At 36.0% G+C, this 15605-nt stretch overlaps 2 protein-coding genes across 3 annotated transcripts; one reads left to right on the top strand and one right to left on the bottom strand.

Annotated features, from left to right (window-relative positions):
• Positions 1–1380: 1380 nt before the first annotated feature.
• Positions 1381–9646, top strand: LOC109004017 (replication protein A 70 kDa DNA-binding subunit A-like). The gene is made up of 2 exons (XM_018982401.2): positions 1381–1835; positions 6839–9646. Exons 1-2 carry the CDS (start codon positions 1549–1551, stop codon positions 9171–9173), a joined length of 2622 nt encoding a protein of 873 aa, XP_018837946.2. The 5' UTR covers positions 1381–1548; the 3' UTR covers positions 9174–9646.
• An 897-nt stretch (positions 9647–10543) lies between these two features.
• LOC109004018 lies at positions 10544–14661 on the bottom strand. Of its 2 annotated transcripts, XM_018982403.2 has the most exons (5): positions 14532–14651; positions 14048–14162; positions 12144–12310; positions 11723–12013; positions 10544–11400 (listed from the first exon to the last, which is right to left on the bottom strand). In XM_018982403.2, exons 3-5 carry the CDS (start codon positions 12282–12284, stop codon positions 10756–10758), a joined length of 1077 nt encoding a protein of 358 aa, XP_018837948.1. In that variant the 5' UTR covers positions 12285–12310; positions 14048–14162; positions 14532–14651; the 3' UTR covers positions 10544–10755. The 2 variants fall into 2 exon arrangements, with proteins under 2 accessions (XP_018837948.1, XP_018837947.1); XM_018982402.2 differs by lacking the exon at positions 14048–14162 and having other exon boundaries at positions 14532–14661.
• Between the last annotated feature and the right edge of the window lie 944 nt (positions 14662–15605).

Raw genomic sequence — 15605 nt, 5'->3', positions numbered from 1 at the left:
TGAGTTCTGCTGCTATCTTGAAGATTAAGGGACCAGAGTTTTTTCCATGAGGGAGTGAGATTTGTTGAGTTTTGTTCATTTTGTTGAATAACAATAGTTGTATAAGCTGATTTTACAAAAAATAAATCTGGTGTATGTTGAATTCATCGTGAATTGTCCTACTGATTATGATAATGGTGCTCAGTTAGATTGATTTTCCTTATTGCAGTTACTGTTTCTTAGTAAAAAAAGCCTATAACAAAATTATATTCCATCTTCTTGACTCTTCAAGAATGAGTTCAGGAATTGTCATTTGAGGGTCTTGCCATGTTTCAGGTGTTTTTGGTTTTAGAGTGAATCTATCAATAGAAGGTACCTATGGGTCTGTCCAAACTTTAGTTCCTGCCCCATTGTTGATTTGGATACAGAGATTCGAGAGAATGAAGTCTTTTTGTTTGAGAATGCTTTTCCAGAAATTGGAATCTGTTGGTTTTGAAAAGATATTGTTCCAATTTGAATTTCTCATATATTTTTGGATGAGCATTTCTTTGCATGTGCCTGTTTCTTTATTGATAAGATGCCAAGTAATTTTGCTCATAAGATAATTATTGAAGTTTGTTGCAGTTCTCATTCCTAAGCTTCCTAAGGATTTAGGTTGACAAATTGATTTCCAAGATTTTGGTGTAAGATTGTGAATTTTGTTAGTCTGAAACTCCCACCAGAACTTTATTTGAATTCTATCAATTTAGTTTGTGATTTTCTTAGGAAGCCAAATAGTTGCCATAGTATAGGAAGGAATTGTGCTAGCCATAGTATAAGCCAAGTCACGTGTGGTTAATTTAAAGAAAATAAAATCTAGTATTAAATTTTTTTTATTACGGTTCTAAGACTTGTTTGTTTTTAGAGATAAGATGAGATGAGTTGAGATTAAAATTAAAAAGTTGAATAAAATATTGTTAAAATATATTTTTTAATATTATTTTTATTTTAAAATTTAAAAAAATTGAATTGTTTATTTTGTATTGTATTGGAAGTTGGTAAGTTGTAATGATTAAAGAAGATAAGATGAGATGTTTTCTGAAAATAAACGAGGCTTAAATCTTTTCCAATAGCCTGATAGAATTATTATATTAAAATAATATTAAAGATAATATATTCAAATAATTTATTATATTTTTATTAAATTTGTTCTCCTTAATTTCATAAAAAAATTCAATAAAATATACAAACCTTGCCTTAAACGATTCAGCTCAAGCGGCTGAAATAAACGTGGCATGGAACAGGAAAGACACGCGGACGGTTAGTGTGCATCGTAAGTTTGGGACATGTTCGACATTTATACAAAACCACAATGCCCTTCCGTCCCACCGAAAGTCGAAAAACAGAGCGGTTTCCCTCTTAAAAGATGGCGCTTCTTCCTTCCTAGGGTTATTAAAAAAACTGTTCGACTCTCTCGTTCTCACTCTCACTCTCACCGAAACTCTTCTACTTTCTGTTCACTTTCTGTCCGATTCAACCAGATTTTGCCTCACTTTCACTTTGTCCAAACGCCTCAATCTTTTTCCTTAAATGGCGATAAATCTGACGGAAGGTGCGATAATGATGATGTGCCGCGGGGAGCTGAAGGCGGAAGAGGTGAAGCCGGTGCTCCAGGTGATCGACGTGAAGCAGGTGAGCACTCAGGCACAGCAGCACAGCAATACCGAGAGGTATAGGGTCTTACTCTCCGATGGGTCTCACCATCAGCAAGGGATGCTGGCCACGCAGATGAATGCTCTCGTCAAGGAAGGGAAGTTGCAGAAGGGCTCTGTCGTCCAGTTGACTCAGTTCGTCTGTAACGTCGTCCAAAACCGCATGTAAGACTTTCTTGCGTCAATTGCTTCTGTTTTCGTTAATTGTGTTCGGGGGAATTGTCGGTTCTTGGCTGAAATAGATTGATTTTGTTCAAGATTTCTGGGTCTGGCTTTGCTTGTTTTTCTAGACCGTGTTGTTGGAGAAAATGTGGAAATTAAGACAGATTATTGAAATCGCTTCAATTGTTCTTGATGGATATATACTTTTGAGGGTTGGGAAATACATATGCGCTTTAAGTTATGGTTTGGTGATTTGACGGCATGTTGGGATAAAATGAGTATGCATGTTTGAACAAGCACATCTTTCCACATTCTCCGATACCAATTGTTGAATCAATTCACTTGTCAAAAAGGTCACTTTTTTAAAAAATTGTGAAGGACCTGAAACTGTTTTTCTATAATTGTTGTATATATAATTTTTGTTTTAGTAGCTCTCTATTTAAGCAAGTCATGTTTCATCATGACCACAAGGCATGACAGTTTGGTGGAACTGCTTGTATATTGGAGTGAGCGTATTAGAGCATTCATAGTCGGCTTGGCAAACCAACTGCTTGGCTATATATTATCCAATTCCCTTAAACAGCATCATACAATGAACTAGTTAAATGAACAGTATAAATAGCTAGAGCTATTTTCAGAGGCCAAATCTGTTGAGCCAAATTCGCTGGCCATTCAATTTATTTGCTTATTTTATTTATTTCGTGTCTTTCACTATGCTATCCTTGGTAGATCTGGAGCTCTCTAGCTACTATATGTTCTGTTGTTATTAGAAAAAAGCAAATGAATGGGAAAGGTATCACATTACAATTAGTTCATGTCTGTTTGCCAAGTACTATATGTTATGTTGTTAACTCTTAGGGGAGGTTTGGATACAAAAAGCCTCTTAACTCATCTCATCTCATCATTATAATTTTCTCAAGTTTCAAAACAAAATACAATAAATAATTCAATTTTTTCAAATCTCAAAATAAAAATAATATTCTAACAATATTTTATTCAACTTATCTCATCTCAACTCACTATCCAAACTTCCCCTTATTGTGTGTAGTATGTATGCATTTCTTTCCATTCAACCAAGTTCAAAGCAATGTATGTTTATATATAGTTATGTTGAACTAAGAATTTATTTGTTAGAAATTATCATGTTTTTTATGTGTATGTGTTTTTTTAATATGATTATCTTAAATAAACTTTCCAACTACAATTAGAATAAAAATTGCAAGGGAAGAATGGAAATAATTATTTAAAATGAATAAGGGATAGGTTTAGAGAGTTTGTTATTTGATGTTGTTGAAAGTGGCTAGCTAAACTAGGAAAAATGAATTTTCTAGTCAAATTTTGGCTAAAGAGTAGCTTCACTAATGCTCTTATAGGCCTGGAAGGTTTTCTTTACGGAAAAGTGAATGTAATGATGGCACATGTATAGCTTGTGTAATGTGGTTGCATAATTTCATCTTAAGTGTATTAGGGTGTTACATGGTCAACGTTTTTACGGTTTGAAATATATATGGTCAACTTTTTGTTTCTATATATGCATTGGTGGTCAATAGATTTTTTGTTGTTTTGGGCCTTGGCAAGTACTATGAGTTATGCTGATGTTTTTTAAAAGAGAAGTGAATGTAATGTGATTTGAGAAATTATAAAAGTTCTATAAAGAGAAATTATAAAAGTAAACTTACAAACTGACGTGATTTGATTTGAGACGCCATATCGACTTTACAATAGGAGTTTTACAATCTAACGTATCACATCAAACCACATCAGTTTGTAAGTTTATTGTTGTAAGATCTCTTTGTAGACCAAGTATTTTTAAGTTTAAAAATGTTGAAGTTCGCAAAACCTAAAAGTAAAACTTTTTGTGTAAGGTACAAGATAAGAAAAAAAGAATAAAACAAGAGAAAAATGGGCATACCTAAGAAAACATGAGTCATGCGCTAAAAAACTGGCACAAAAAAACTCATGGTTTTGTTTTTTTGTTTTTTGGTGTCTATCATGCATAGAGCCACATGCTGTGGCACAATTCAAAACACAAGTGACTGGAAGCCCACATTTGCACATTTTATTATCAGCTTAAACATGCTACACTGCCAAATATCTTCTTTGAACTATATGTCAATAATATATACTAATTTATTCACTCAGATCCCTATGCTGTATGTGCTTAGCTCTATTTCCACTTATAGTATAAGAAATACGTATGTCTTGCAGCATAAGAGTTGCTCTTGTATATGTCCCGTGTACTTGGGCTATGCTTACTTTTCTTATTTGGTTACGCAGTTCAGATGAGATTAGATGTTTTGTTGAAAGTTGAATAAAATATTCTTAGAATATAATTTTTATTTTGAAATTTGAAAAAGTTGAATTGTTTATTATATTTTGCGTGGGAGTTTGGGAAAGTTGTAATGATGAGATAAGATGATTTTGTGTATCCAAACTGGGCCTAAAGTTCTTCTTCACTGATAAAAAAAAAATACTTATGTCTTGTAAGCACTTTAGAGGAAAAAAATACTTGTGTCTTCCTGTGGGTACCATTCAGAATATTTCGGACTTGGCCAATATATTGGGTTGCAGAATTTCTTCACTTCCTATGCGATATCTCGGTCTTCCGTTGAGGGCTTCACATAAATCAGTTACTATTTGGGATGGGGTGATTGAGAAAATTGAAAAGAGGTTAGCTAGTTGGAAATTGATTTACTAGTCTAAAGGGGGAAGATTAACATTGATAAAAGTACTTTGTCTTACTACTTATTTTTTATCTTTTTTCCCGTTGCCGGCAAGGGTAGAAAGAAGAATTGAGAGTTTATATCGGAATTTTTTGTGGGGTGGTAATGGAGAAGAAAAAATGTTCAATTTGGTTAGTTGGAAAAAGGTTTGTCAATCGATTACTTGTGGTGGGTTGGGGATAAAAAAAACTTGAGATTGTTTAATAGAGAGCACTACTTGGGAAATGGCTTTGGAGATATCACATGGAAAGAAATGCCTTATGGAAAAATGTTATTGATGTAAAATATGGAAGTTTGTGGGGAGGTTGGTGCTCAAAAGATATTAGAGGTGTGTAACCTATCAAAAAAAAAGAAAAGAAAAAGAAGATATTAGAGTTTGTATAAGGTGAGTTTGTGGAAGTTCATTAGAAAAGGCTGGGGGGATTTCTCTAATCATATTAAATTGAAGGTGGGAAATGGGAAGAGAATTTTTTTTGGCATGACATTTGGTGTGTGGATTCTACACTTAAGTCGGATTTTCCCTCTCTTTCTAGGATTGCAAGGGATCAAACTGCAGCTGTCGAACATTCTTTCCCATGCATTGATAATAATATTCAGTGGAATGTTAACTTTATTAGGGATGTCAATGATTGGGAAGTGGATGATGTTACTGCTTTTTTGGAAAGACTTTATTGTTCAAAGGTGATGCTAGGAAGGGAGGACAGTATGCTGTGGGTTCATGCAGGAGATTCTAAGTTCTTGGTTTCTTCTTATTACAGCATATTAACCTGTCACAGGAGCAGTGAGTTCCCTTGGAAAAATATTTGGGGAGTGAAGGTTTCTTCCAAGGTGGCTTTTTTCAGTTGGGTGGTATCCCTTGGCAAAGTTTTGACAACTGATAATCTTAGGAGGGGTATGTACATAGCTGATTGGTGTGTCATGTGCAAGAAGGTTGGAGAATCTGTTAATCATCTATTTCTTCACTGTGAAGTGGCCATGTTCTTGTGGAATGAGGTTTTTAATCGGACGGGTTTACTGTTGGGTGATGCCTAAGGAAGTGCTGGATCTATTGGCAGGGTGGTATGGATTAAAGGGAAGAAAGTATGCTGCTGATATTTGGAAGATGATTCCTTCATGTCTCATGTGGTGTCTATGCTTGAAAGGAATGAGAGATGTTTCGAAGACAAAGAACGTTCGATGGTAGAACTTAGGGATTTTTTCTTTAGTACTTTGTGTTTGTAGGCTAAAACTCTTGTAATGGAAGATGATAACTTTCAGAACTTGTTTTAGATTTTCTTTTGTTATTAGAAAGATGTAGGTTTTTCCTTTGTATATGTCCCTTGTACTTGGGCTTTGCCTATTCTTGGGAATAAAGTTTCTTATTACTTATCACAAAAAAAAGTAGTGAAATTGCTTATTTGATCTTGGGATATTAGTTTATTTCACTAATTTTTGTCCTTGTCTTCAATTATGTAAATAAGGTTTCTTTGGCATGGTCCTTGAATTTTTATCTCTGATTTTCTTTTTACTCTGAATTTTCTGCTTCTATATTATGTTTCTGTAATGGAAAATTACTAGGTAGTCCTGGAGTACAGATGACGTGGTACTCCCAACCTATCACAATATGCCATGACATTAAAATTGCTTGTGTAACTATTCATTTTTAATGACATGATATCCTATGATAGGTTGGAGGTATCACCTGTCCATATCCTATGATATCCTAATAATTATTCTTCCTTGACATGTTCAATGCGAGCATGCTCCTGTGTATTGGTTGATGGAAAGCAGCACTTCAATGCACATATATTTAAGGAAAAGAGAGAATGTTTCAAGTAAGGCCCCATCAATGGGTCCCACCATAGGTGCCATCGCGAGCGGTGCATTTTTGGTGTGTGATGGTCAAATTTGTTAGCCTGTAGCATCTTTAGATGTGCTGAAAATTAGAAACTTAATGGTTAGGTCCAGTTGGAAATTGTTGATATGTTGGTATATGGTTGAGAGTCCATTCTTTACTTGAAATTTCTGTCTTTTTAAGTTGTGAGACACACTTTTTCTTCTGTAAGATTTTTAATTCAGAATACTTTTGCGTTAAATGGTCTTTGGACCAAGTAATATATCCTACCCCATTGATCTTCAGGGGGATGTCAGCAGTTTACACAGGGTGTGTGAGTGGTACTTGCCTTTAAAAGAAGTCTCAGTTTTATGAGTTTTTCTTCCGAGTCATTTTTTCCTGATTTGTTTTTGCTCTCTTACTATAGCATGCTTTTGGTGATGACATGTTGACTTTATTACTGCAAGCAGGATTATAATCATTGTTGATTTGGATATGATACTGGAAAAAATGGATCTAATTGGAGAACCTGTATCAGCTCCAAGAAATGTTGCTGTACAGTCCTCCATAGCTCAACCAGGGATGCAAATTGGGAATCTCTCATCTTTTGCCAGCAGTTCACCTGGTGGTCGGGCTAGTAAACCAAACATGGCTGAGGCATCCATGGAGCATCCTAGAATAAATCAATCACATGGCAATACTTATCCAACAAATTCCGATTCAGGAAGATATGCTGCATCTAATGCACCTTCCATGCACCCTAAAGTGGAGAATAGCACTGGGTTTCCGGGATCAGCATCCTTAAATGGGTCATATGGTGGTCAGAACACAAATTTCCGTAACCCCAGGCCAGAAGCTTTGCGGCCTCCTCTAAATACCTCTACTCGTCAACCTCAGTCTGGATATCAACAACCACCTCCAATGTACACTAACAGAGGACCAGTAGCTAGAAATGAAGCTCCCCCTAGGATAACTCCCATTGCTGCTCTGAATCCATACCAGGGCCGGTGGACAATTAAGGCTAGAGTCACAGCAAAAGGAGAACTTAAGCACTACAATAATCCCCGTGGTGATGGTAAAGTATTCTCTTTTGATCTTCTTGATTCTGATGGTGGGGAAATTAGGGCAACTTGCTTTAATGCTGTGGCTGATCAATTCTACAACCAGATTGAAGCTGGTAAGGTCTATCTGATTTCCAAGGGAAGTTTAAAACCTGCTCAAAAGGCTTTCAACCACCTCCAAAATGATCATGAAATTTTTTTAGAGAGCATTTCAATAATACAGCCTTGCTTTGAAGATGATAGCACAATTCCACAGCAGCAGTTTCACTTCCGTCCCATAAGTGATATTGAAGGCATGGACAGCAACAGCATTGTGGATGTAATTGGTATCGTGTCTTCTATCAGTCCCCCTGCTTCAATAATGAGAAAAAATGGTACTGAAACTCAGAGGAGAATCCTACACTTGAAGGACATGTCTGGCCGAAGCGTTGAATTGACTCTGTGGGGAAACCTTGTAAATGCAGAAGGACAGAGACTGCAAAACATGTGTGATTCAGGGGTTTTCCCCATTCTGGCTGTTAAAGCTGGTAGAGTAAATGACTTCAATGGGAAGGCACTGGGGACCATCTCTACCAGTCAACTATTTATTGAACCCAATTTTCCTGAGGCTCACAGGCTGAAAGAATGGTTTGACAAGGAAGGAAGGAGCATCCCATCTGTCTCTATTTCCAGGGAAACAAGTGTGGGTAAGACAGATAGTCGCAAGACAATATCTCAAATCAAAGATGAGAAGCTAGGGACATCTGAGAAGCCAGATTGGATCACTGTCAGTGCAACCATTTCATTTGTGAAGGTTGACAATTTCTGTTACACAGCATGTCCTATCATGATTGGTGATCGACAATGCAACAAAAAGGTTACAAATAATGGGGATGGGAAATGGCGGTGTGATAGGTGCGATCAGTCCATCGAGGAGTGTGATTACAGGTATATACTTCAGTTCCAGATACAAGACCATACAGGCTTAACATGGGTAACTGCATTTCAGGAATGCGGTGAGGAGATAATGGGTATGCCTGCAAAAAGTTTGTATTATTTGAAGTATGAAGAGCAAGATGATGATAAATTTGGAGAAATAATTCGCAAGGTTCTATTTACAAAATATATATTCAAGTTGAAAGTAAAGGAGGAGACATACAGTGATGAACAACGAGTAAAGTCAACAGTGGTCAAAGCAGAAAAGGTAGATTTTGCATCTGAATCCAGATTCCTTTTGGATTTTATGGAAAAGCTTAAAGCAGGGAACTATAGTTCTTTTGCTTCAAATACAGAAAGTATCTCTCCTAACCCTGGAATAAGTGGTACTGTAGTTGGGAATATTGGAAATAGGCAACCAACACCATCAATGAACTATACCGGGAACAGTAGCAATGCTGGCAAAGACTTCAGTGTACCATCACACCAAGCTGGTCGGTATGGAAACCAGTATAATAGTTCTATTGCTGCTGCAATTGGCACTCCTGGTTCATATCCATTCTGTAACAGTTGTGGGGGTACTGGTCATAGCTCCACAAATTGCCCCAGTATCATGAGTAGTCCTGCATTAGGAGGGAGCTATCCTAATAGAGTTTCCTCTGGGCCTGGTGTTGGCAGCTCCTCAGGCGAATGCTTCAAATGCCATCAACCTGGGCATTGGGCAAGAGATTGTCCAGGGTTGAGCACTGTACCTCCAGCTTATGGAAGCAGTGGTGTTACACCTGGTAGATATGGTGGAGCTTCAAAGCAACAATTCGGTGGCTTTTGAAGTCGCCTTTAAATTTGAGATATTAGACGTTTGTACAGAATAGTGCATGTTTTCCTGGGTGTATCATGTTGTTGCATAATATGAGAGACGTTGCATTTTGATGCTCTTGGGGTTTGGTGGATCGATCGGGTGTTTCTCTGTGCAGATATGGTTGGCATGCTTAGGCGCTTATCGAGGCTGAGAATGGCTGTGGGTTCCAGCCTTTTTAGAGTTACTATTTTTTGGTAGTGAAACGCAGCCAAGGAATGGGAGGCATCTTTCTTGTTTCTGTAATATATTTCTTTCATGTTTGAGCTCTATTTTCAAATTGTTGCAAATGCTGTTAGGCTAGACATTGTTTCTACATGGCTTTTCTTTGATGCTGGTGATCTCCAAGGTTTACTGAATTCATGTCTGTTAAATCAGTTTGGTTGACGTAATGGTATTGTAATTATGATTATGTAGCCGAACCTAAAATGATCCTCCTTTTTCCAGGGACATAGCCATAGGTGATGCCTGCCTTATTCTATATTTCTCCCAATCCTCCAACAATTGCCTTGTATTTGGATAGGATAATTGTTATCACAACTGCTTGTGCTTTTAAATTACTTGTGGATTAAACCTTTTTAAATATATATTTCAATTCTAAATTCGGCTTGAATCTCGGAGTCAAAATCATATATATTTTTACCCACTTAGAAAATTGAACGGTCAATTAGACCAGATACATGAGCAAAACTAAGGGCCCATTTGGATGTTGAGATGAATTGAGTGTTTTTATAAATAGTAGTGAGTTAAGATAGTGAAAAGAAATTAATTTTTTAATAGTGGACTCCACTCTTTTTCAAAGCGATTGCACGGCGTTTGCGCATTCCACGACTGTACGTAGCATTACTCTTTTATAAATAGTAGTGAGTTAAGATGGTGGAGTGAGTTTTGTGGAGTTCACTTAAGATGAGTGTAAATATGTTTGGATAGTAAGATGAATTTAGATTTATTTATAAGAAGTTGAAAAATGTTGTGAATTTTATATCTAAATAGATGTTGAGTTAAAAAAGATTGTGGATCGTACGTGTAAAGAAGTTTTGAGTTGAAATGAATTTAGTGACTTGAGAGTTTGGTGTTTAGATGTTAGAATCAACCTAAAATTAAACTGAACTGTTTGTATGTTAAAATTAGCTTAAAATTAAAATGAATTGAGTTGATCTATGTTCAGTTCAAGTTCCAAATGGGGTCTAAAACTTCCCGTTATTCATTTCAAAACTCTAAAGGGCTACACCCGACAAGGTTGAACGAAGCGAACTACCTGGGGAGAGGAAAGCAATCTATTCATGGGCACTTCGAATAGAGCAATTACCTGCACATTTTATGTAACAATGAGTTGATCTATGTTCAGTTCAATACCTGCACATTTTATATATTTTGGGTGAACATACACATAAATTACCACTCACCATATCACACAAGCACAAGATATTATAGTTAAATAGCATGTATTACTAAAGGGTAAATCTTTAACGTTCAAATCTCCGTTTCTTCCACTGCATGGTAGCAATACTGAACACACTTTATTTTATTCAAAACCCAGCTCACGAAGTAACAATCAGAAACACGTACTTGCCGATGAACTTGGCCCATCATTTTTGACAGGAAGTGTGCTGTACTTGAGTCCTTCTGAACCACAATGACCACCTGTGATGCCATCAACCTGGCTGGAATCATAACCTATGACTTCATTTGCAGTTTCTATGTGAGCTGTCACCCTTCCCCTCTCAGCCACTCCTTTAAGCCGGAGCCGCTCAGCTCTTGAGCCAATAACCTGCCCCAGGATAGAAGCTGCAATTGTCAATGCCATAGCTGTTTTGGGCATCATTACAGACTTCCTGAGCATGGCTATGAATGGCACAGCCGCATGCACTGCTGCAAACCAAGATAGTGAGAACTTCTGAGTATGCTCCCTCCATACACCCAAGGGCACATTAGCAGCCATGCCTAAGACAGCTATTACTAGCATTTTTTCAGGTAGTGGCTGAGGGCGCAATGTTTTAACAAGGGCGGTCCTGGCCAGGGCTGCCCTTGCAGCAACTACTGCTGGAGGGCATTTAAACTTCATACCAGGTGGTGGCCGAAGTGCTGTTGCCACAAGTGGAAGGACATGGCTGACGGCTCTGTAGGACTTGGCAATTGGGCAGTTTCCTGTTTTTAACCACTCATTTCCCAGCGCCTCGTGGTTTGATAAATTTCCTTTCTGCATGGTTGATCAGAAACAAAAAGCAGTTGGTCAGGTTCACAACAAGTAGATTTTTTATTTGAATCTCAAAGCAAGGGGCATGATTCCAAGAAGCATATTTATATCATATTTCCTCCTGCAACATTAAAAAGAAAATCACTGTTTGATATAAAATTATAAATTAAATTTTGAACCTGAAATCTAGGAAGTAGGAACCCATAACAGATTTTATCATCCCACACAGAAGCAGGCACCCACCTTGATTACAAATGCCATTTTGTACAGTTTTTCTTTTCCCCATTTCTCAGAATAAAATGGCTTGCAAAAGGAGTTAATCTACCTCAGAAGGGGGTTCCCTTTCGCGGGATGGCTCAGACTTCTTCTGCTGCTTTCGTTTCTCAGAGAAGTTACCAAAGCTGAATGGTCCTCCAAAACCAAATGCTGACAAACTTATTGTGGCCGCTTTCGCTGCTAAAGGGTTGAACTGAGGTGCAGGCTCAGGTTCTGGAATCTCACCATGAATGTTAGATCTCCCCAAGAGTGGGACAACCCCATCCTTCCCATGAAAGAGCCTAAACGCCATATCAAAATTGGGACCATCTTCAAATATTGGGCCTTTGGCTCCCCAGCCCTGAAGAACATAGAACACAAGCAACTTCAATATTTAATCACATTGACGCATCAGCATCTAGTAGTCAAGATTAATAAGAAACTTAATAAAAATCGCAAAGTGGCATAAAAGGAAAAGAGATAAAACTCACAGGAGCAAGGATATTCACTGAAGAGAAGGAAAAGCAAGTGGGTTTGTTGATATTCCTCAAAAATGGACATTTTTTAATCTCCTTCTCACTAAAGGGGCATTCAGATGCCTCATCATTCATTCCATTAAGAAAAAAATCCATGTATTCCTCTTTTCAAAGCAATTTCCCTGCAAAGAGCATGAAATGTGTCAAAAAGAATAGTAACAGTAGTTAGAGAAAATTAATTTCTGAGGTTGATAATAATCATAGCGAAATCACACTTTAGAGACAACAAAGATTTGCATGTTTGGGTACAAAATTGACACAAATTCTATGCTATACAAATAACAGAACATGTTCATTGTAGCAGTCACATTAACAAATCAATAAAGCTAATAATATGGTTAACAACTTACCATTATAACATGGGTTAATCGCAAAATCAATACTAGGGTTTTCATGTTTTTATAATTTGAGTCCTCAGTTTTCAACTTTGGCAAAATTGATACATGAGCTTCAAGAAGCTCACAATTAGGTACCTCCGTCAATCTCCCGTTAAAAAACTAACGGGAGGCCATGTGTCAGTCTTTGATTGGCTGACATGTGGCATTGTGGTGCCACATTGCAATCCTCCCTTAATTTTCTAACGGGAGAGTGACGGGGATATCTAACTGCACAATTTTTAAAGTTCAGGTATCAATTTTTCGAAAGTTAAAAACTGAGGCCTTGAATTGTAAAAATGTGAAAATTCAAGTACTGATTTTGCAATTAACCATTTATAAAATTTATGAATTATAGTGCAATTACCATCCTCAATATTAAAGTAGTACAGCTGTTCCAAAGGTTGATCTGTCCTAATTTTCTGCATTATCTCACCATCTCGACTTCGATATATGCAGTAAAAACCACGAAGAGAGAACATAACCAGCATGAACACCGAAAGCACCCACACCCTGTATTTTTCTGTCAACCAGTGGCTTTTATGAACTTTAGTTTTTTCAAATATCCATGGTTCCTTATCATTGGCTGAGTGCTAGATGATGACACACAAAAAATCAATTATCACAAAAATTATCCTGTTTAGAGTCTTTAGACTAATCCATGGCACAATTGCATTTGATTTGATTCAATTCGATTTTGAAGAAATGAACAATTCAAAGTCACAATTCAATTTGTTAACTACAAGAAATTGAATTGGTTGGTTAGAATTAAATTTGTTAATGACATGAATTGAATTAGTTTTGCAATTCAATATTTTTTTTGGAATATACACGAGAGAAATGGAATTCCTTTGATAAATGTAATGAAGTAGGGAGGTTTTTGGGATTTAGTAAAAAGTGACTAGATTTAAATGGAGATGAAATAGGAGTTGTAGCAAATTTGATGCAATATGGTCATTTTTTGTCCAACTCACGTGAGTCCAAAATCAATTCATTCAAGTTGGTTAGTTGGGATTCAAACACACGAAATTTGAATTCATTTATGTTTTTCTCCAACCACATGGATTTTTTAAATGAATTAAGTTTAAAATAATTTTTTCCAACTAATGGGTTCCAATGGTATGTCAACAACACAGATCAGTGCAACTCTCTCATTAACTCACTTTCAAAAAATTAATAATCGTCACATCACGAGAGAGATTGGGCATCTCTTGCATCAGATTTTAACTTGTCAATATATAAAAAATTAAAAATTACTTGTTAAGGTCACTTTGAACAACACAAGCTTGTAGAATTATATAGCATGAGAGAGTGCCAATCACTATAGTAATCTTACTTTAGCCTAAAACATTCGCGACACCAAACCGTCATGGAAACAAACCCTAGAGTATAGACAGGAAAAGAAGGCCCTCAAATAATGAGTATGAAGTCGGCAATTATTAACTAGCAATCAGAAATTTTTATGACCAAGAGCAGGAGCCAGACCTTTTGGCAAGAGGACTTGTCATACGGTCATAATTAGCTAGCAATAAGCAATATTTATGACCAAGAGCAGGAGCCAGACCTTTCGATAGGAGGAATTTGTCACCATTCCACAACCCTATTTCAATTTCAGATTTACGTGCATATAATATTTCGAATTATACAAAAACCTCAAAAGAATGAAAGCATGGTAACAGGACTTTACACGCATTTAACTTTGCAATACAGAATTAATAGGATAACAAAATAACGAAAATGCATTACGAAATAGGAAATAGAAGCCTCGTGCATGTACATGTAAAATCAAAGCATCTACAAGAATTCACAAGAAAAATGTCTGTGAAAGAGTTCCAAAACGCAGGGAATTATGTCAAAAAAAAACAGGGAATTAATTGTGTTAAGAATCGAACCAACGTCACATTCAAAAACCTGTTTCTTGAAAAAGGAATCGGAGATCTAATGAATGAAAAGTGAAAACGAAACTTACCTGAGAATCGACCGGAAAATCCCAGCCAGAATCTAGAAAGTCGTGTGGAGGCCACAGACGCGCGCGCACTGTACGGGATTATTTGTGGACGTTTCGGCTGCCCAAAACTTACATGCTCAGCCGGTAAATGTCCCGTAGCTCACTTGCTATTGCCGGTCTAAATTAAGCAAAGTCAGGAGGAGCCCCCACAATTATTTGTAAGAGAAATAATATATACAAATTTAAATGCACAAGTCTTCCATAAGTTTTTTATAAAAAAGTAAATTTTATTATGAAAAAGTATAAAAAAATTTAATTTTTTTTATGAGACTCACATTTTTATAAAAGATTTATACGAGACTGTTACATTTGAAACATATCTCTAATATGAGTTGTGCTACACAAAAGCTCCACACCCTGCACACCCGCTTAAAAATATGTGATTTTACTTTTTTATCTTCATGGGTAGATACAATTATTTGATATAAAGAAATGCAAAAGATAATAATAAAAAATGGGATATTGAAAATGAAGGTAACCATAATTATTATTATTTTTTTAATAGAACTTGATTTTCTTAGTTATGTTAAGCTTATTTATTACTTATTATTAAAATAATACTAGATACAGTATATAAATACTAGACACTCTATTTGGAAAAAAAATGGATTGATTAAGAAAAAGTTGACTTTTTCATATGAATTACATATTTTTCTTAATTTTTTTTAAAGTACGAAAGACTTACATAATTCAGAACTGTATAAATCATTTACTTGTTATTAATGGTCAACAAACTTCTTTTGAAAAATCAACCCATTTTTCAAAGTAAAATTTTATTATCAAGTCGGTACATAGAGCATATTTAATAAGGTGCTTACATGACATAATTTAATTTAGAAGATAAATTTTAAAATTTGAATCTTATAAATAAATTCTTATAATTTAAGTGATGTGAATGATGTATTCTATATACCGACTTAAAAATATAATAATTTTTTTCAAATAATATTTTTTCGAGTATCATAAAAGTAGGATTATGCATTAAAAAAAATAGTTTGGATTGGAAAAAACTTCAAATATGATTTATTAGAGTAT

The sequence above is a fragment of the Juglans regia genome, chromosome 2 (assembly GCF_001411555.2).
Source record: "Juglans regia cultivar Chandler chromosome 2, Walnut 2.0, whole genome shotgun sequence".
NCBI lineage: Eukaryota > Viridiplantae > Streptophyta > Magnoliopsida > Fagales > Juglandaceae > Juglans > Juglans regia.
This window is presented reverse-complemented; position numbering and strand designations above follow the sequence as displayed.

What these genes read in the sequence shown, in the direction of transcription:
- LOC109004017 (XM_018982401.2), top strand. Translation starts at nt 1,549, where the DNA reads ATGGCGATAAATCTGACGGAAGGTGCGATAATGATGATGTGCCGCGGG. An exon ending in AACGTCGTCCAAAACCGCAT is followed by an intron (nt 1,836 to 6,838) that starts GTAAGACTTTCT and finishes TACTGCAAGCAG; the next exon opens with GATTATAATCATTGTTGATT.
- LOC109004018 (XM_018982402.2), bottom strand. Translation starts at nt 12,284, where the DNA reads ATGGATTTTTTTCTTAATGGAATGAATGATGAGGCATCTGAATGCCCC. An exon ending in CAGTGAATATCCTTGCTCCT is followed by an intron (nt 12,014 to 12,143) that starts GTGAGTTTTATC and finishes TATGTTCTTCAG; the next exon opens with GGCTGGGGAGCCAAAGGCCC. An exon ending in AAAGGGAACCCCCTTCTGAG is followed by an intron (nt 11,401 to 11,722) that starts GTAGATTAACTC and finishes TCAACCATGCAG; the next exon opens with AAAGGAAATTTATCAAACCA.